The 21,603-nt window shown below is 38.2% G+C and overlaps 1 protein-coding gene and 1 long non-coding RNA gene across 2 annotated transcripts; both read left to right on the forward strand.

Annotated features, from left to right (window-relative positions):
* Window positions 1–2,863: 2,863 nt before the first annotated feature.
* LOC138899562 (uncharacterized) lies at window positions 2,864–4,784 on the forward strand. Its single transcript, XR_011411272.1, has 2 exons — window positions 2,864–3,293; window positions 4,414–4,784. It is a non-coding gene; the product is annotated as an uncharacterized lncRNA (long non-coding RNA).
* A 1,528-nt stretch (window positions 4,785–6,312) lies between these two features.
* Window positions 6,313–9,324, forward strand: LOC138898529 (uncharacterized). Its single transcript, XM_070184604.1, has 3 exons — window positions 6,313–6,786; window positions 7,599–8,141; window positions 8,893–9,324. Exons 1-3 carry the CDS (start codon window positions 6,313–6,315, stop codon window positions 9,322–9,324), a joined length of 1,449 nt encoding a protein of 482 aa, XP_070040705.1.
* Window positions 9,325–21,603: the final 12,279 nt, after the last annotated feature.

The following is a 21,603-nucleotide window of genomic DNA, read 5'->3' on the forward strand; positions in this document are numbered from 1 at the left end:
TACTTGTAAGAACAAGTCCAAGTACTACTGAAATATACTCTATAATTTTTTGTTTTATCAAAGTTTTCTGCCTTGATTTTAAAGATTGGCCGTCGTTTCATTCCTTATTTCTTTCTGTCAATTTACGCTATTGCTTTTATTATTTTTTCAAAGAGGTTGTTGAAGAAGTGAAGTAAAACTCGGTTATCAGTAACCCGTTTTCTTTTAAATATAGGCTTTGATTGAAAATTATGTTTTTTGGTTAAACAAATTGGTTCCGTTGCAGGGAAACTAATAATCTTTTCATTTTCCATCTTTCTCACAGCCAAACTATGTCAACTGGTAACGACAATAACCAACTGAACCCACAAGAGGGAACACCGCCACACCTCTCTCCAACAGGATCCCCTCGTCTGTCCTGTGAAGGATCACCTGAGAGATCTACATCACATGCTAATAATCAACAAGGGGATGAACAAACTGTCGAACAAGACGTTTTAAAACAATTGATTGCAAAACACATGAATAGTGCTCTTTAAGCCTTTGTCAGGGGGTTGCCTAACGTGCCACAAACTCCTCCTCCAGTCAGTACGATGACTTTAAAAACCCACGCTCGGGGCTCGATAATTCTGGTAGTGGAGGAATTCCCAATGAATCTCGTGATGGGAGATCAGGTACACCAAATAATTCTGATTTACAAAGTTTGGTACTAACTTTGCAGAAACAGTTGAAAGAGCAGAATGATCGCATAGAACAAATACCTGGCGTACCTCCCGTGATAAAAGGAGTAGATATTGATAAATATTCACAGCAGCCCTCGAAGCCAAGTGCGGCTCCTTTGCCAATTCCCAAAAAGTTTAAAATACCTGATATTCCAAAAATATGATGGAACAACCGACCTTCGAGATCACGTAACTGCGTTTACAACTGGCATGAAGGGCAATGATTTAACTAAGCAGGAAATCGTATCAGTTTTGGTTAAAATATTTGGTGAAACACTCACAAAGGGACATTAACGTGGTATTCTCTTTTACCTGAAAACTCTATTGATTGTTTTGTTGAGCTTGCAGATTCATTCATAAAAGCACATTCAGGAGCTCTGAACGTTGAAAAAAAGGATGAAAGACATCTTTAAGGTAAAACAAGGAGATACAGAATTACTCAGGGAATTTGTGGATAGATTCCAACGGGAAAGGATGATGCTACCACGAGTACCTAACAATTGGGCAGCTATGGAATTCGCGAGCAATTTAAACGAGAAAAGTTCAGAAGCTACAAGGAGACTGAAATAAAATTTGCGGGAGTTTCTTTCAACAACGTGGAATGATGTGTACAACAGGTACAACACGAAGCTACGGATAGACGAAGATATAGTTTCACAGCTAAGGGTTGACGAAAGAGCAGGATCGAGATGTTCAAAATCCAAAAAAAGTTTCGGAAAAAATAGGTACGAAGCTTACATGGGACCTGCAGGGCGAGATTCACGGTCTAAGCAGGAAAAAATATGATCTGAATCCAGATCAAGGCAAAAAGATGTGGGTTCATCATCTAGATTCAGAAAGGAACGGGATGTGCGAGGCAGTGATTCCAATACACATGCGAGGATAAGAGATTGCAATTTTAATGTCAGTACCTCCGAGTTAGTAGCTGTTTTAAGACGTATGGGAGATAAGATGCGGTGGCCTAAAGAAATGAGACCGAACCCGAGCAAAGGAAATCCAGATTTCTGGTGTGAATTTCACAACGATCATGGCCATAGAACAACAGATTGTAGGTTATTACAAGGAGAAGTTGAGAATTTGTTGAAGAAGGGTTATCTAACTGGCCTGTTCAGTGAGAAAGGTAGACAATCATATATGAAGAATAGACAAGAGCCTCCGAAACCCCCGTCTCCAAAGAGAACATTCAATGTGATAACCGGGGGAGATGAGGTCAATGATGTGACATATACAGCTGCAAAAAAGATGTCAAAAGTCACAGTCACGCATGGAAAGCGAGTTCGCCAAGTTTTGGATGAAGTCAGTATAACATTTGATGATGAAGATGCGACATCTTGTTAATTTCTCATAATGATGTGCTGGTAATATCTTTACTTGTACACGATGCTAACGTTAAATAAGTTTTGATTGATCTAGGTAGCTCCGTAAATATCATTCTACTAAGGGTGGTGAATGAAATGCAAGCTAGCGACAATGTGATACCAAAGGCACGATCTTTGTCTGTATTTGATAATTCAAGCGTTATCACAAAAAGGGAAAATAGTGCTTACCACGTTTGCAGAGAGAGTTATCAAGGATACAAAGTTCCAGGTTATAGATACAGACATGGCTTATAATATGATTCTAGGAAGACCATGGATTCACGATATGGATGATGTACCGTCCACGTTGCATGAAGTTGTGAATACCTAATTTTTGTACTATTTTAACACCTCCTAAAGTCATTAGTGTTTTGTTGTTTTAATTATATTTCCTAATTTTTTGTGTCTTTGATTGCATATTTCCTATCATAAAAATACCAAAAAATAGTTCTTTCTTTATTTGTGCATTTTAGGAATTAACTAACTATTCAATTGGTGAATTAATCTAGTTAATTGATCATTTGAATAAGTTACTTAATTAATTTATTTGTTTGTGTAAATTTAATTTAATAAGTAGGATTAAGAAAGAAATTGGGCCAAATTTGAAAGAGAAAGTGGCCAAAAGTGCAAGATAAGGGGATGCCTTTGAAAGGGTCCGGAACGACGTAGTTTTGCCTCAAAACTACGTCGTTTCATTAAGTGACCCAAGATCAAATCTCACCCATTGATCACTCATTGATCTAATGGTCCGTATTTGGTCTCTCAAGAGGTATTTAAAGCCTCAAAAATCTGAAAATATTTCTCATTTCACCCATAACTCTTTCTCTCTTCTCTCTCTCTCTGCTCTCTCTTCTCTCTCTTCTCTCCACCGCCGCCGCCGGAAATCACCCACCGGCGGTGGACCACCTCCAAACACCTCCAAATTAACACCATATAATCTCCACAACCTCCTCTTCCCATATCTCCAAACCAATTCCTTCAAAAAACCCTCAAACTCCTTGAATTTTAGATCTAAGAAACTTTAGCCGCCGTTTTTTGGTCCAAATTCTTGAAGCTCCGGCCAACATCACCCTACAACACATACATGAATGGATAGAGCTCCACGAGACCTATCTTTTCATACCCATTTCACCCCCAAAATCCCCGTCGCCGCCACGACTCCACCGCCTCACCACCGCCAAAATGCCCCGAACCCCCATTTTAGCTATTTTTCGGCTTCAAGCATACTTGTTAGGTATAATCGTCATCTCTTTAATTAATTTTTGATTTTTTTTATTTAGTAGATTAGTTTCTGATTTTTTTTATATATTTATTTATTTATTTTTTCTGTTTTGGTTATTTTTTGTTAATTAGAGTTTCACGTTAGGTTTATTTAATTAGCTATCTCTATTTAGTTTAGTGGTTTGTTAGATTCGTTATTGATTTAAATATGATCTTTAGTGTATTAATTAAATCGTTCATTTAGTTAGTCGATAATTTAGTTGTTGTTAGTCGTTGTTCGATTATTAACGATGCTCGTTCTATTTTGAGAATTAGTTTGTGAATTTAGTTATTTGTTTAGTAATTAGTTTGCACAAATCCAATTCATTCCCATCAAGTTGGTTTTAATACTTAGTTCAATTACGTTTTTAGTCTCGTCTATGCTTTGTCAGTTCATAGTTGTCCAAGTTTGATTTGTGTTGAGCAAGTAGTTTGTTGTTGATGTTTAAAATCTGAAGTTTAGTTTATTTTATCATAAAATAGGGTAATAGTAGCTTACTTTTACTAGTAGGGTGGCTGAAAGGATATTTTTTCTCCTTGCTTCTGACACAGCAGATTTTCAGGTTGTCCTTTCACCTTTGGGACAGACCTTGAACAGTGTTTAGCACACAAAGTCAGTCTTTTGGATAGATTTTTGGTGAACCAAAATCTGTCCAAAAATCTAACTTTATTTGCCTATTGAAAGGGCTGTTTTTCTCCTATAAAAGGGACGGTCTTACACTTAGAATGCAGAGTTACTTACTCACTGAAAAGGGGGACACTCTATCTTATACTTAAACACATCTTGGAGAGTTGCAAAAAGACATATATCTTTGAGAAAAATCAGCAGCTTAATACATACAACAAGCTGAAATCTCAGTATTTTGTGAGGTTTATTTGAGTGCAAAAAAACCTTGAGAAAAATAGAAAGATCCCTTAGGTAATTTGTGAAGCTGATAGCTACCAGTTTCAAACATTTTTGTTGAGTTTTCTGGGTTGTCTTAACACTTGAGTTGCTGCTGTTTCTACTGTATTTGCTGCTGAGTTTTTTGTTGCTGCACTGCTGTATTTTATTATTCTACAAACCAGGTAACTTTCAAATTCTTATATTGCAGATTCTTGATGATAATAAGAAGGATTTGATCCCGGTTTGGTTGATGGAACATATTGGATCTGATTTTTGTTTCAAGATGAATGTTATATTAGTATTATCATTATGTAAATCTGTTAAAGATTAGTTAAATTATCGTTTTCTTCTTTATATATGTGATTGAAATTGCATTCTGTTAAGATTACTTAGTTTAAGGAAAAGATAAAGACCCCACTTTTAACCATGTTTGTTTAGTTTGGGCTCTTTTTTCGTGAGTTACTTTCATGGTTCATGTATAATTATCTAAGAAAGACTTCTAACTTCAAATATTTTGATGCTTTAAATTATAGTCAACATAATGTTATACTTAATATAGTTCTTCTCTTTAGCATTGAAGTATTACCGTTTTTTGTAGTTTTTATATTTAGTCATGATTTTTATGTTGTTAATGAGTGTAGTTTGATTAGTGCCATGTTGATATAGATGAGTAGAAATATTATGTTAGTCTTTAAGAAATAAGTTGGTTAAGAAGATAAAAGATAATAATTAGCATGTAAGTTTCTTTTATGAATTTTTTTTTTTTTTTAGTTTGGGCATCAATATAAGAAGCAATTTGGGCTTAGAAGAATACTTGTTATTTCGTGTTGTCTCGGTCATCGAGGCTCTTAAGCAACATGGGCCAAATAAGCTGAAATTTGTAGGCCCAATGACAATAGAAAGTAAGATGGGCATTTTCTTTAAAACTAATAAATTATCTTTTGTTAAATAAAATAAGTGGCCCAATACCATAAAAGTTTAACATAAGTTTACCCGGGTTTAAAGTCTTGCATTAGTAAAAATTATTTTTAATAATAATATTATTTTTTTTCAGTCGAACAAGTAATAAATATAAAAAAGAAGCGCTTTTTAATTAATTTAAGCGATAGGCAATTTTAGGCACGTTTGAGATGTAGACCATGTGTTCATACACGGTCCTTGGTCGTTATTATTATTATTATTATTATTTTTAAATAAAGTAGTCATGTGTGCATTCCCGCTCCTTGACTCTTCAATATTAATTGTATTTAAACCATGTGTACCGACACGTTCTTTGTTTTAATACATATAATCAAATAAGGACCTTGTGTGCTTGCACACTCCTAGGCCAAAATTATTAATTATTAAGCGGTACTAGACAATAGTAACTTAAGGCAAATAATACACACTTTATCCAAAAATAATTCAAGCCAAATTTTAGTCAATAAAAGCGACCGTGCTAGAACCACGGATTCGGGAAATGCCTTACACCTTCTCCCCGGTTAACAGAATTCCTTATCCGGACTTTGTTTTTGCAGATCAATAATAATAGAGTCAAATCTTCCTTTGATTAGGGATTCAAATAAAAGGTGACTTGGAACACCAATAAAAATCAATTTCAAGTGGCGACTCTGTAAATAAAATAATCCCCACTCAATTTTATCACTTTAATTGGAAAAACCCTTTAATCCACACAATATTACCTTTGCGGGTAGAAAAAGGGGTGTGACACAAGTTATTAAATTTCCTTCACGATAGGAGATTCGACAAATACGTGGAGATCAATAGGCTTCTAAAAGTATCAATTCAGTGGTGGTTACAAGCACAACGAATGATGTTGCAGATGAGAAATAACAACTATAGAAATTAGTTGAGGATATAATAATGCAAACCTCAACTGAAGGCATTTCAGGACAGACATATGTAGATTAAAGACCCGATGGTATTCAAGAGCCAGAAGAAAATGAAAACATCAAAACAACTACTGAAGAACTCGAAGCTATAATTCTATTTAAACACTGGCCAGACAGAAAATTTACATCGGAGCAAATCTGAGCAAGAAATGAAAGGTAAATTAATTGAATTTTTGAAAGTTAACACATATTATTTTGCTGGGTCGCATTCAGATATGACAGGTATACCACCGGAGGTGATGACCCACAAACTGAATGAGGATCCATCATACCCACCAGTCAAGCAGAATAAAAGGAAGCAAGGATCCTTCAAACATCAACTGATCCATGATGAGGTACAAAAGCTTTTGAAAATTGGGTCAATACGAGAGGTAAAGTACCTATATGTGTTAGCTAATACTGTGGTAGTTCCAAAAAAGAATGGAAAATGGCAAGTTTGCTTAGATTATACTGATCTAAATAAAGCTTGTCCTAAAGATTTGTTTCCTTTGCCGCATATAGATCAACTAATTAATTCTACCGCAGGTCATGAGATGTTCAGTTTTTTAGATGCATATACAGGTTATAATCAAATAAATATGGATCCTCTAGATGAAGTGAAAACTTCATTTATCACATACAGTGGGACTTACTGCTACAAAGTCATGCCATTTGCTCTAAAAAATGTTGGAGCTACGTACCAAAGATTGGTGACTAAGATGTTCCAAGAACATCTGGAAAAGACTATGTAAGTCTATATTGATAATATGTTAGTCAAGTCAGCACAAGCGGGGGATCATTTTCAACACCTATCAAGCACTTTCGAAATTCCCCGCAAATATAATATGAAGCTAAATCCAGAAAAGTGTGCTTTTGGCGTGGCTTCAGGTAAGTATTTAGGTTTTCTTGTTTCTAACATGGGCATTGAAGTGAATCATGTACAAATCAAAGCTATTGAGGAAATACCGGATGTACTCACAAGCAAAAAAGAAGTATAGAGATTAATAGGAAGAATAGCAGCCTTGGGGAGATTTATTTCAAAATCATAAGAAAAGAGTTTTAAATTCTTTTCAGTATTGAGAAAGCAAAACCAATTTTAGTGGACTGACGAATACCAACAAGCCCTCAAGGATCTAAAATCATATTGTCTAATCCGCCCCTGCTAGCCAAATCGAAAAACGGAGAAAGGCTGCTTATTTATCTTGCCGTATCGGAAGTGGCGGTAAACGCGGTGTTAGTACGAGAAGATAGAGGTAAACAATCTCCAATTTATTATGTTAGTAAATCTTTGTTAGATGTTGAGACTCGATATCCTCACTTAGAAAAACTTGCTTTAGCATTAATTATGGCATCTAGAAAATTGAGACCTTATTTTCAATGTCATCCTATCTCTATAATAACTACTTTCCCTTTAAGGAATATATTGCATAAACAAGAACTATCCAGTAGGTTAGCTAAGTGGGCAATAGAACTCAGTGAGTATAATATCATATATTAACTCAGAACTACAATAAAATCACAGGTTTTAGCAAACTTTGTAGCAGATTTCAGCACGAATTTAGTTCCTGAAGTAGAAAAAAAACTACAGGTATTTACCGGATCTAATTCGGGGACTTGGATTCTATTTACCGATGGTTCCTCGAATGTTAAAGGAGCGGGTTTAGGTATTGTACTAATTCCGCTTTCAGGGGAAATCATAAGACAAGCGATAAAATGTTATCCTATCACTAACAATGAAGCAGAGTACGAAGCTGTGATTGCAGGTTTAAAACTAGCAAGAGAACTTGGTATAGAGCAGATTGTAATCAAAAGTGATTCGCAACTAGTGGTTAACCTGATGCAGGGGACTTACATAGAAAGAGAGGCACGAATGCAACAATATTTGGAAAAGGCATGGGAATTAGTCAGACAATTTCAATCGTGGAAGGTCGTACAAATACCCAGGGAGGAGAATGGAAAAGCAAATGCATTAGCCAATCTCGCATCTGTCGCGGAAATAACAAATGCAGAAAATGATATTGTAATACATTTGTTTCATTCGGTGCTCGACCAAGACAAGAATGAGGTAAATTTTAATAATCTGACTTGGGATTGGAGGAACGAATTTGTTAACTTTTTGCAGTACGGAATTTTACCCGAAGACAAGAAAAAGTCTCAGTTCCTCTGCCAAAAAGCCGCCCGGTGTTGCTTGATTCGAGGAAACTTATACCGAAAGATGTTCGGTGGGCCTTTAGCACGGTGTCTCAGACCTTCACAAACGGAATATGTGATAAGGGAAGTACATGAGGGTCATTTTGGCAACCACGCTGGGGGAAGATCGTTGTTAAAAACACTAATAAGAGCAGGATATTATTGGCCAAAAAATAAAAGAAGAGGCAGAAAGCTTTGTGGCCAAGTGCGATAAGTGTCAACGATATGGAAATAACATGTATCGCCCAGCAGAACTGTTACATTCAGTTGTTTCGCCATGGCCTTTCATGAAATGGGGCATGGATATCATAGGTCCGTTACCTCAAGCTAAAGGAAAGATACGATTTTTATTAGTTTTAAAAGATTATGTTTCAAAATGGGTAGAAGCAAGAGCTTTTAAATAGGTGCAAGAAAAAGAAGTCAGGGACTTTATTTGGCGAAACATTATCTGCCGGTTTGGAGTTTCAAAAAAAATCGTGTGTGACAATGACCCACATTTCATAGGCACGAAAATCACAGAATTCTTTCAGAGTTGGCAAATTAAACAGATTACATCCGCACCTTACTATCCTGTAGCCAATGGGCAAGTTGAGTGAACAAACAAAGTTATTATTAATAACTTAAAGAAGAGATTAGAAGAATCAAAAGGCAAATGGCCAAAAGTGTTACAAGGGGTATTGTGGGCTTATCGAACAACAACAAAAACAAGCACGGACGAGACTCAATTTTTACTTGTCTATGGCACTGAAGCCTTAATCCCAGTAGAAATAGGTGAACCAAGTACAAGGTATACACATGCTACTGAGGTGTTAAATGAAGAAGAGATGCGAACGAATTTGAATTTACTGGAAGAAAGGAGAGAAGCGCCGCTAATAAGGATGGCGGCTCAGAAACATATGATTGAGCGATATTACAACAAGAAAGCTAATATGAGATACTTCAAGATTGGGGACTTCGTCCTCAAGAAGGTGTTTCAATCAACAAAAGCAGCTAATGCGGGAAAATTAAGTCCGAATTTGGAAGGCCCTTATAGGGTTCTAAGCATCATTGGAAAATGAGCATATGAGTTGGAAACCATGGATGGCAAGGAACTACCATCAAACTGGAATGCTGTTCATCTGAAAAAATATTACTTTTAGATGAAGAAAATACCCATGGGCAGGTATCACTCAGGTACGATTTTATTTTGTTCTTCTGAATTTTACTAACAATTTTACTAAATGTATATCTCCGAGTCCCGTTTGTATTTTCCTTTTCAGGGAATGGACCAAAAGGAAGGAGTAATCCAGTGTTCGAGATTTCATACTTCAAAGCTCTAACACTGGGGGGGGACTATGTATATAGAAGGAAGAAAAAATCCTGAATCAAAAACCTTGAAGTAACATTGAAGTAACCTTGGAAAAGGTGTAAACTTGCAAAAAGGATACGAGATACATTCCATTTCCAACGAGTTTTAGGTTAAGGCCAAAAATTAGTCACGGGATAATAGACCCGATTTTGTATCTCAAAATCTGCTGCAAAAAAAACAATTATGAAAGTGTTGTATGAATAATTATGAAAAAGATGTACGAAATTCATTTGAAAGTTCAAAGCATAAAACTTCCTCAAATTATTTATTTTTTATGTCTACTTCGTCTTTCATATATTTACACCAATATGAAGATGAGACGTCATCTTCATCAGTGTCGTTAACATAAAAGGTTCCTCTTTTATGAAAATCCGTGTTTGTTAAATTCACGGACTGTTAAAGCATTTATAAATGCAAGGAATAAGCTCAAATATCAAAGAGCAGAATAAACGACAAAAGTAGCCGAAATATATATAAATATTAAACCTTGGGAAAACAGAGGTATTAGTTTGCCATTCAACCCCAAAAGAAGACAAGGGTAACCAAAACATCCCTAAAAGTTGTTGAATCAATAAAATAAAAGTTAACAAAAAGCAGGAGAAAACTAAGGAGCATCATCAATGGGAGCATCATTCACGGGAGCATCATCAACGGGAGAAGAAGGATTAACTTGAGAAGAAGAGGCTTGAACATCAGCCTCACCAGGAACAAGTCCATTTCCATCACCTTCAGGACCTTCTTCTTCAGGTGAGGAAAAGATTTGACGTTGCTGAGTTTTCTCAATTGCTTCTTTAGCCTTAGCAATCTCAGCATTAAGGTCTTAACCCTCCTGGTTGGCTTCAACTAGAGTCTTGAGGCGAGTGTTTAGGAAAGCCCAGCTCACATCCAATGATAGCTTATCCTCGAGAATCTCATAATACTTCTCCCACTGGTTAATCTCGGCTCTCAGCTCTTCTTTTTCTGCTTCAAAGGCATCATAAGTTGTCTTCAAAGGAGCAAGAGAACTTTCTAAGAACTGAATCTTATCAGTAGTGTCGCGGAGATCTTCCTGAAATTGAGTAAGTGTTTGAACCAACTCTCCCGCATTAACCTCTGTTTGATTAAGGAGTTCCTTCAAACTCCTTATTTCTTCAGTTGCCTTGGAAAGTTGTTCAGCAAAGGAAGATTCAAGGATATCCTTGTCCTTTCCGACCTGACTAGATGAAGCTTTTTCAACCGCTAATTCAGCGGCATTCACTCTCATTTGTTGTTCCAAAGCATTCTTCTCTTCCGCTAGAACTTCTTTTTCCAATTGAAGACCTTCGAATTGTTCTTTCCAGTTATCAGCCTCGGTGCAATAATCTATAACTTTCTGGTCCGCCTGAGAAACTCTTTTCATAAGCTCTATGACAATCAAGTTGATCTGCAAAAAAGGAGAAAGAGTTATGAGTAAGAAAAAGAAGAGAAAGGAAATATAATTAAGCTTGTACCTTCAAGGAATAATGAACAATGTCATTCATTAAGGTGAGTGAGCTTTGACTTTCTAACTTCGACTTCTCTACGGGACCTAGCAGAGGTTTCAACCACACGTCGGCTTGACCAGATTTTATTAATAAGTTCCCACCTTCCGGAACCTCAACAACAACTCTTTTCATTGCCCTCATGCTGCTAGAAGGTTCGGCTTCTGCATGAGAAGCAGTCACGACTTCTGATACGAGCACAACTTGCGTAGGGAAGTCCGATCGATTGCCCAGAATATTCACAATGGTGAAAACAATAGGATCAATTAGCTGGTGATCTTCGAAATATTGCAGGCTCAACATGCAGTGATAACCCAGTTGCAAAACCAAAGCCGAGCGCCGAGCAGGTTTGAGCCCGAGCCATCCTGGGAAGTCACCCGTAGAAATGAACCGATCATGGAGAGGCTTAATGAGAATGAATCGGGGACTAACCTCGAGATCATAAAAATGCTTGAGGAATTGACAAAACGGATAGAATCGGGGGAGAATAAAATTGAAGCCAATGACAAATAGGTGGAGACCTACAATTCAAGGGTCGACCAAATCCCAGGAGCACCCTCGATATTGAAGGGCCTGGATTCCAAGAAGTTTGTTCAAAACCTTTTTCTCCGAGCCCAGCGCCAAAGCCAATCCCAAAGAAGTTCCGCATGCCCGAGATCCCTAAGTACAATGGAACAACTAACCCAAATAAGCATGTGACTTCGTACACATGCGCCATCAAAGGGAACGACTTGGAGGATGATGAGATCGAGTCTGTCCTGCTGAAAAAGTCCGGGGAACTCTGTCCAAGGGAGTTATGATATGGTATCATAACCTACCTACTAATTCTATTGACTCGTTTGCTATGCTTGGAGATTCCTTCGTAAAAGCACACATCGGGGTTATCAAGGTCGAGACCAGGAAGTCAGACCTTTTCAAAGTGAAGCAGAGGGATAATGAGATGCTCAGGGAATTCGTGTCCCAATTTCAAATGGGACGAATGGACTTACCTCCGGTCGCGGACAATTGGGCCGTTCAAGCCTTCGCCCAAGGACTCAATGCTCAAAGCTCATTGGCTTCACATCAGTTGAAACAAAATCTGGTGGAGTACCCAACAGTTACTTGGGCCGATGTGCATGTCACGACCCAAAACTAACCATCGTGATAGCACCTATCGTGGAACTAGGCAAGCCAACTACTCAACCAGGTCAACCAAACTAAAGCTTTAAAAATTAAATGGAAGCAGTTAATACTTAAGGAAAATGCTTTAAAACCGCAATAAAACCACAACACAATACATGAGCATCTATACCAGGATACAACCTACTACAATGTTTGAGGAATAAGAACTGAAATACAAATAAAGATAATGAAGGAGGGTCAAGGCCTGTGAACGCCATGCAGCTACCTCGATAGTCTCTGAGATCTCGACTCCTCACTCAGCAGACATCGTAACCGAAGACACCTAGATCTGCACACGAGGTGCAGGGTGTAGCGTCAGTACAACCAACTCAATAAGTAACAATCCAAACTGTGGACTGAAAGTAGTGACGAACTAAACCGGCACAGTTCAATATAGAAAATAACAGTGCAGAAACGTAGACATGCTTTCAAGTTCAATAGATATCTCAAAATAGTAAAAAAAAATGGATCACTGACCATCCGTCACCCAGTACCGAGTAGGGCCAATCCAGCCCGTGGAGAAGATCCATCTCCAGGTATATAATGCTTCGGAGAAGATCCATGTCCAGGGAAGATCCATCCCTCAATATAATCAACTGTGCTCACTGGGGTGTGTGCAGACTCCGGAGGGGCTCCTTCAGCCCAAACGCTATCATAAATCAATTTAACCGTTGCAGCGTGCTTCCCCATCCCATAAATGCCACTCAAAATCAGGCCCTCGGCCTCAATCAATCATCAATCTCTCTAGTCTCTCTCTCACGAGCTCACAATGTCATGATACTAGCCCGAAAACAATGATATGATGTATCAATAAATAACAACAGAGACTGAGATATGAAATGAAATGAATGAATATGACTGAGTACAAAATATCAATGAAATCAGTAAGACAAAACAAACGACCACTATAGGTCCCAACGGTACCGGCATAAAGCCTAAACATGATATCTAGCATGAGTGATAACTCAATTACTTTATCACATGATGAAACACGGATATCAACAAGATATAACCACTAGACAGTACCATGGAATCGACCAGGTCACAATTCTCACGGTGCACGCCAGTCACTTGGCATGTGCGTAACCTTAATACCAATCACATAACACATAAATTTGAGGTTTCGAACCATCAGAACCAAGTTTAGAAGTATTGCTTACCTCAATTCGAGAAAATCCTTACTCCAATGTGCCTTTGCCTTGTAAGTCAGCCTCCAAATGACCCGAATCTAGCCACAAGAAGTACAATACAATCAATACAGGCTAAAGGAATCAATTCTACAAGAAAATTACTAAGTTATAACTCAAAATTCGAAATTGGTTCAAATTTGTCATTCAAATTCCCAGAATCAACTCTCCAAATCCCTAGCCTCAAACCCCCAAATTACACCTAAAGAATACACCATCTAGGTTGAAAATCAGTGGGGAAACATAATTATTGAAGAAAAATGAACACAAGGAACTTACCTCAAGAATCCCCTTAAAAAGCCTCTCAAAAATCTCCAAACTCCGAGCTACAAATGTTAGATAATGAAAAAAATCGCGAACCCTTATGTTTATATGTTCTGCCCAGTCAAACCGCACCTACGGTCCCAAAATCTGCTTCTACGGTCCCGCTTTTGCGGTGAAAACTCCTCACCTGTGGAAGTCACTTAACTCACCTGGGCTCGCACCTGCGCTCCCGGTCTCGCACCTGCGGAGGCGCTTCTACGGCCAATGATCCGCTTCTGCGCAAACAACCTACGCCCCTCAACTCCTTCACACTCCGTTTCTGCGCCCTCTTCGCCGCATCTGTGGCCTCATAGGTGCGAAAAAGACCTTGCACCTGCAACCTCTGCCAATTCCTTCCTGGCCCGCTTCTGAGGGCTCGCACCTGCAGTGCCCACTCCGTAGGTGCGATTACACCAGCAGCCCTCAAACTCCAGCAGCTCTTCAACTTCAAACCTTGATCCGTTAACCACCCAAAATCAACCCTAGGTCCCCAGGACCTCAACCAAACATACCAACAAGTCTTAGAACATTATACAAACTTAGTCGAACCCTCAAATCACCTTGAACAACATCAAAAACACGAATCGCACCCAATTCAAGCCTAATGAACTTTGAGATTTCCAAGTTCTACAAACGATGTCGAAACTTATCAAATCACGTCCGATGGACCTCAAAATTTGCACACAAGTCACAAATGACACCACGAACCTACTCCCACTTCCGAAAATCCAACCCGACCCTGATATCGTAAAGTCCACCCTCGATCAAACTTTTCAAAATTCCAACTTTCGCTATTTCAAGCCTAATTCTACTACAGACCTCCAAATCACAATCCGGACACGCTTGTAAGTCCAAAATCACCTAACGGAGCTAACGAAACCATCAAAATTCAAATCCGAGGTCATTTATACATAAGTCAATATCCGGTCAACCTTTCCAACTTAAGCTTTCCATTGTGAGACTAAGTGTCTCAATTCATTCCGAACGCTCTCCGGACTCGAACCAAATAACCCGATAGGTCATATAACAGCTATAAAGCACAAATTAAGCAGTAATTGGGGAAATGAGGCTACAACTCTCGCAATGACCGGTTGGGTCGTTAAATCCTCCCTCTCTTAAAACGTTCGTCCTCGAATGAGTCTAGAAACGTACCTTGAGTCTCAAATAGGTGTAGATATATGCTCTGCATCTCCTGCTCGGTGTCCCAAGTAGCCTCCTCCACGGGCTGACCTCTTCACTGCACCTTCCCTGAAGATATATCCTTTGAACTCAACTTTCGAACCTGCCGATCCAAAATGGCCATCGGCTCCGCATCATAAGTCAAATCACCATCTAACTGAACTGTGCTGTAATCCAAAACATGAGACGGATCGCTGACATACTTCCGGAGCATAGAAATATGATATACTGGATGCACACTCGACAAGCTAGGTGGCAAGGCAAGCTTATAAGCCACCTCTCCAATCCTTTGAAGTACCTCAAAAGGCCTAATGAACCGAGGGCTCAACTTGCCCTTCTTTCCAAACCTTATAACACCCTTCATGGGTGAAACCTTCAGCAGGACCTTCTGTCGCGCCCCGTTCTTCTTGCGAAAATTGGGCTTCGACGTCATGACAACTCTTTTAAAAGGGAGCAAGGGTTATTAAAATAGAGTCGCCACCTAACGGATTGAGGTGTGTTAGGGCACCTATTGCAAATGACTCGGGTTTACTAGTTTGCGTCACCAAAGATCGGGTAAGGGTTCAAATTACCTCGAGGAGAAAGTGTTAGGCACTCCTCGAGGTCCACAACGGTGGGTCCCGGCCGAACTCAAATCATGTGAATTAGTCTAAGAGAGAGGAGGAACAACATGAATAAAGAAAGAATTATTTTAACATGAATGGGGGGTCCTAAGCTTTTTATCCTAAAGGATCACCCCGTGCAACATAAATTATACTTCGCAACTCCCCTAAGATGGGGGTGTTACTTATATTATTCATCGGGCACAGACTATTATCTCCTGCTACCCGATTACTATATTTAAGTTATTTACCTAAAGCGCTCTAGTCAATCCTAAATCGTACCCTATGCGTGCACTACACGTCCCTTGCCTATGGCCCAGGAGGCATTTGGACCTCTATTTTGGATGGTTCTAGACCTAACTTAGGTTGCTCAAAAATGATAAAGACTAGGCGACATACAAAACAAATTGGACTTTCATGTAAAGCAAATAAGGGCTCAGATTAGCCTCCACACTTAGGCAGCAAATGCACGCAAACAGATTAGGCATTTTGACAGTTTCAATTAAAGTCCTTAGGTCCAATAGACATGATTTCTATGTGATTCTGGATTTTAATCATGCGAGCAGTTATGCGAAGTAATTTCTAAGTGACTGCACAGTTGCCTACTGATTATAATTATAAGCGGTTAAACCTATAGACATGCTATCTAGGTGATTTACTCAGCGTTAGGCGGTGATAAGCAACGAGAGATATTCAGAATTACTCAGTTATTCTTATAGGCATGCTTTCTACTGGTATTCAACGAGATAGTATTTTAAAGCCTGATTTTTGGTACTTAACTTGGATGGTGATTACCCTATAGACATGATTCCTACCCTTGATGATTGAGACTGATTTTAGTTCTTATAGGCATGTATACTAAATGAGAAAGTATGACAATAGCATATCAATCAATTAAGAACCCTATAGGCATGGCTTCTAAAAATACAGATTTATAAATGACCCTATGATCATGATGCCTAATATGCTGCAATGCAAATTGAACTTTGGTTATTTTATTCCCTATAGGCATGGTATCTAACGTGTGAAAGCAAAATAAGTACGTTATCTACTGAGCATATTTGAGTAAAGTGAACACTTATAGGCTGTTTATCTAACACACAATAGAAGAATGTATTTGAATAAAGTAAACACCTATAGGCAGGTTATCTAACACAGTAGTAGAATGAGCAAAGTAAGTACTTATAGGCAGGATTTCTACAAATTCTCATGCAAGTGTTAAAAAAAGGTAAACCTAGTTCCCAATTTACTAATACCCCAATTGTTATTACAAATAATTATTACAGACCATAAATTAATGAATGAATTGCAAAGTATATAAAACTATAGGAAGCTTGCAGTAAGCCCAAATGCACCTGGACAGGCCAAGCCTTCAATTCACAGTAGCACAAAAGCCCATGTTCAAAGATACACAGTAACCGACAGTGAATGATTCACCCATATCTCAAGGATAAGCATACAGAACCCAAATATCTAGTGTGTCTGAGTTCCCAAGGGCTTCAGGAACCCCGTGCAGTGCTCACAGTAGAGGAGAATGATCATAACAGTTCAAGGAACACTAGGGACCAAATCTTAGTGTGTCAGAGTTCACGAGGGTCTCATATGAACCCTGAGCAGTGCTCACACTAGGAAGGCCAGGGGACAGAACCTATATTGCTTTGTCTTTCATCCGGCAAAGAGTGGGGATTCAGAAGAGCAGAATAGAATTAAGGGATATATTTAGGGACAGAATCACACATAGAACATAAACAAATAGCAAAACATTTGAACCTAAGCAGACTTAATAAAGTTTTTGAGAATTAAGAAAGTCATATGCTAATAATGATCAGTTCATAAACAGTTCACAAAAATAAGAAAGGCTGCAGATCAGACTAGGTCACAGAAAGAAGCTCATTGATTAATATTAGGTCAGGAACGCACTAATTAGTATTAGGGATTATTTCAGCAGAGGTATCATAGCATAATGAGCACAGAACCAAACAGATCATATGGTAACAAGTTCAATAAAGAAACTGATAAATCTGTTAAAGCACACATAATTAACCAATCCTTAGGAAAAGTATCAAAGCATGCTTAATGCTTAAAGATAGTCCTAAAATGACACAAAGTTAGGCAGATTTCCCTAATTGATTCAAATGAGTTCAACATGTCTTAAATACAGATAATAATAACATTTTAGGGTAACTAGTATAATAGCAGTAATACATTACACGAGTAATGAAGTAGTGAAGGATTCAATAACTCACCAGTTGAGATGAGACAGAAAAAAAAAAGAATCCAGTAGTGTAGCAATTATCACCAAATAAGGATAGAACACTTGAAGATTTCTGGCCTTGGCTTCCAGCCGGCCACGAATCAAAAGCACAGAATAATAGTATTGCTAGAAAATAACAATGTATAGTTTTGTTTATATTGGTGAGAAATTTTTGAACTCTAAAATCCGCCTTTAAAGGGGAATGGGGGAGGGGTTTAAATAGTACTGAAATTGAACACATAAATATGGCAATAATTAGTCAAAATACTAGAAAGGAAAGCACTTAACAGTTAATAAGAAAAGAAAAATTTAAAAACCCTAATTTTGGTAAAATATACAAATCGGCAGAAAATAATGCAGAGAGTTACAATAAGATGAATATAGACATATAGACAGAAACTTTAACAAAAATAATTAAAGGATCGAACCATATTTGGTTCGATATTGAAGAACCAAAAAACCCCAAATTTAGGGCAAGTAAAAATCGGCAGAAATAACAAGCAAAGAGTCATAATGAGATGCATATAGCCAGAAATATTAACAAAAATAATTAAGGAATCGAACCAGATTTGATTAGATCTAGAAAGATCTGAAACCCTAGTTTTAAGGTAAGTACAAAAAATCACAAAGATTCTCAGAGATTCATAGAGATCCATACCATAAAAGAGCAAGGAAGAACAAAGACGGAAAAAGGTCAAGGGGTTGAACCATTTAGGTTCGAAGTTGAAGAGATCCGCTTGCCATGTATAGGCAAGCGGTATATAGAAAGTCCCGGTACCAAAGAGAGGTGAGATATGGTAAGAAACCACTAGGGAATCTCATGTCTGGTGGGATTAGGAGAGGAGATTAGGGGAGACGGCTAGGGTTTAGGGCAGTGAGGTGAGAGCGTTTGAAGGCGGCGGTCGGTGAGAAATGGCTAGGGTTAAGGAGGGATTTGGTTAATTAAAACGGGTAGGTGTAACGTGGACCGTTGATCTCAGAGATCAACGACCACGATTTAAAGGGGTTCTGGGTCGGGTAGTTAATTGGGTAAGTGTAATTGGGTCAAGGGTAATTGGGCTGGTGATAATTGGGTAGGTTTGGGTCCGAAATTGGTTGCAAATTGAGGCCAGATTTTAAATACCCAAATTTAATTAATAAATAATTTGTAAAAAATAATAAATAAATCATTCGTGCATAAAACAAATAAAAAATTATTTAATATTATAAAAGTATAAAAAGATTATTTTGGCATAAATAAAATAATTATAAATACATATAGGCTTTTATTGCAAATGTGCAATTTTAGCCTTTAAAAATGCAAATGTAATTATGCTAAAATATTTAAAACCTAATATGGGTCTAAATGATGAAATTAGGTCATAAGATAATTTGTGAGGTAATTAATGAGTATTTATATAATAAAAATACAGGAATAAATTGATTTAAAGACTTCAAAGATTATAGAAAATTATAAAAAATGCTTGTTCATGCTTGTAAATCTAATGATGATGTATATGCACTATTTTAAAAGTATATATATATTTGAAAAAATCTGAGGCAAAAATTGGGCATCAACAGCTGCCCCTCTTTACCCGAGAAGGATGAAAGAGTTGTCGGGTAAAGAAATGATGACCGATTTTGATCGAGTGGAATGTTTTGAGAAATATTGGCCACACTTTGGTTTCTGAGCTGCCTACATATCCCTGGTATTATAGGAATCAGGCCATGTGTAGTTCTGGATCCAACGATGGAACGGAACGATGGAGTTATTGTAAGAACGGACAAAATCTACTGGACAGGACAAACCGGGATTGGGAATGGTTATGGATACTTGAGTGGGTATCAGATGAGGATGGGTAACGGATGGGATCGGTTACGTTTAAAATAATTGAAGGATATGAACGTTGAATAAAACCTGGAGCGAAGATTGGTCCCGTTAGGATAACGGTTACTTACCGAATCACCTGCAACCTCAAAATACAATGCATGCATATAGATTATCGCATAAATTTAAACATGATGCAAATTCTCATTGGATCATGGAGGTTGTCCTTGGACAGTGAGGATGACGTCTTTACACCATGATGTCCCGGGTCATGAATTGTGCGGTAAAGGATTCACAGACCATGAAATGATGTTCTCTGGCTATGAAAATGGTGTCTCCGAACCATGATGCCTTTGAATAATGATGTGCAAGATTAAGAGATCCTCAAGGCATGGCATGGTGTCTTCTGGCTATGAGGATGATGCCTTCGGACTATGACGCCTTTGGACAAATTGGCTATGTATCATCCCATGAGATGCAAAGTCATGATGCTTGAGATGAAACAAGACAAATCTTAGTCTTTTGTAAGATCAAGGGCAGAGCTTAGCCCCGAAAGAAGAAAATAATGCAAAGTTTGGAATAGAGCAACATTTGTGGTTATGCAAGGAGAGACAATGCTTAGTCTCGTGCAACATTGGAGACAACGCTTAGTCTCATGCATTAAGAAAGGCAGAGCTTAGCCTTATGCAATTAAGGAGGCAGGGCTTAGACTCATTCAAGATCTAAGACAATGCTTAGTCTCATGCAAATGGAAGACAATGCTTAGCCTTATTCAATTGAGGAGGTAGGCTTAGCCTCATGCAAGATCTAAGACAGTGCTTAGTCTCATGCAAATGGAAGGCAATGCTTAGCCTTATGCAATTGAGGAGGCAGTGCTTAGCCTCATGCAAGATTTGAGACAATGCTTAGTCTCATGCAGGGGGAAGGTAGAGCTTAGCCTTATGCAATTAAGGAGGTAGGTCTTAGTGTCACGCCCCAAACTCGGGGAGCGCGACCGGCGCTCAACCGAGAGAACTCGACCGAGCAAGCCTGTTAGATTTCCTTCTACCCAAACTCATCCATGACTAAAGAGGAGATATACTCCATTAATCAATCACTGAAAAGATTTTATTAACAATTTCCTTTTCATTCCCATTAGCAGCTTCATTCATAATTTCTAAAACATTACGAATTAATAGAATTAATGAAAAACATGATTTCCAAATACCAACATTTCAAGTTCAATTCTGAACGTCAACCACAACCCACAACATGTCTACGGAGCCTCTAATACAATAGAAGAGTAATATGGAAATGACGGCAATAAGACCTCTGCTATACCTCAAAATATAGTAAATGAGAAACAAAAGATATATGAACCCGAAATGAAGTGGGGCTTACCAAATAAGCTAAAAAGAGTGCACTGCTATCACTGATCAATGTCGTCTGCTGTAGAACCACTTGTATCCATTAAAGATGCAGTGTCCCCGGCAAAAGGGACGTTAGTACTGTTGAATAGCACTAGTATGTATAGCTAAAAGTCATCTTTCAAAATAAAATGCCCATATAAGAAAAGACAACACATAGAAACAACAAGTCACAATCAACAATATCCAAATGTTCAGTTAAAACATAATAATTTTCAAAATACAAACTTCATATACAATTTTGGTTGTGAGATTATTAACACCGATATACGACCGTCTTTGTTAGCACGGAGTCCGATCATGCCCGATCGGCTAGGCCAGCTCCTCACGAACAATATGGTTTGACATGTGATGCGAAAGAAAGTTGTTACCGAGAGTAGTACCACCATATGCGCAATATACATCTGATCTCCACCCGATCAGCTAGGCCGCCTTCCCACATATGCCATGCGGGTTGACTTTACCAATCCACAAAGGTTCCAGTTTCATCCCAATCAAGGGGAATAATATCACAATTTTCCAGAGGTTCCAATTGCATCCCAAATAAGCGTAATAATCATAATCCACCCCTACACCGGCACGTATAGTTTT

The sequence above is a fragment of the Nicotiana tomentosiformis genome, chromosome 9 (assembly GCF_000390325.3).
Source record: "Nicotiana tomentosiformis chromosome 9, ASM39032v3, whole genome shotgun sequence".
Lineage (NCBI taxonomy): Eukaryota > Viridiplantae > Streptophyta > Magnoliopsida > Solanales > Solanaceae > Nicotiana > Nicotiana tomentosiformis.

Excerpts from the sequence above, each read along its gene's own strand:
- LOC138898529 (XM_070184604.1), top strand. The coding sequence starts at position 6,313 with ATGACAGGTATACCACCGGAGGTGATGACCCACAAACTGAATGAGGAT. Across the intron at positions 6,787-7,598 it reads GAGCTACGTACCAAAGATTG|GTTTTAGCAAACTTTGTAGC; the intron begins GTGACTAAGATG and ends ATAAAATCACAG. Across the intron at positions 8,142-8,892 it reads TCGACCAAGACAAGAATGAG|AAGAGATTAGAAGAATCAAA; the intron begins GTAAATTTTAAT and ends AATAACTTAAAG.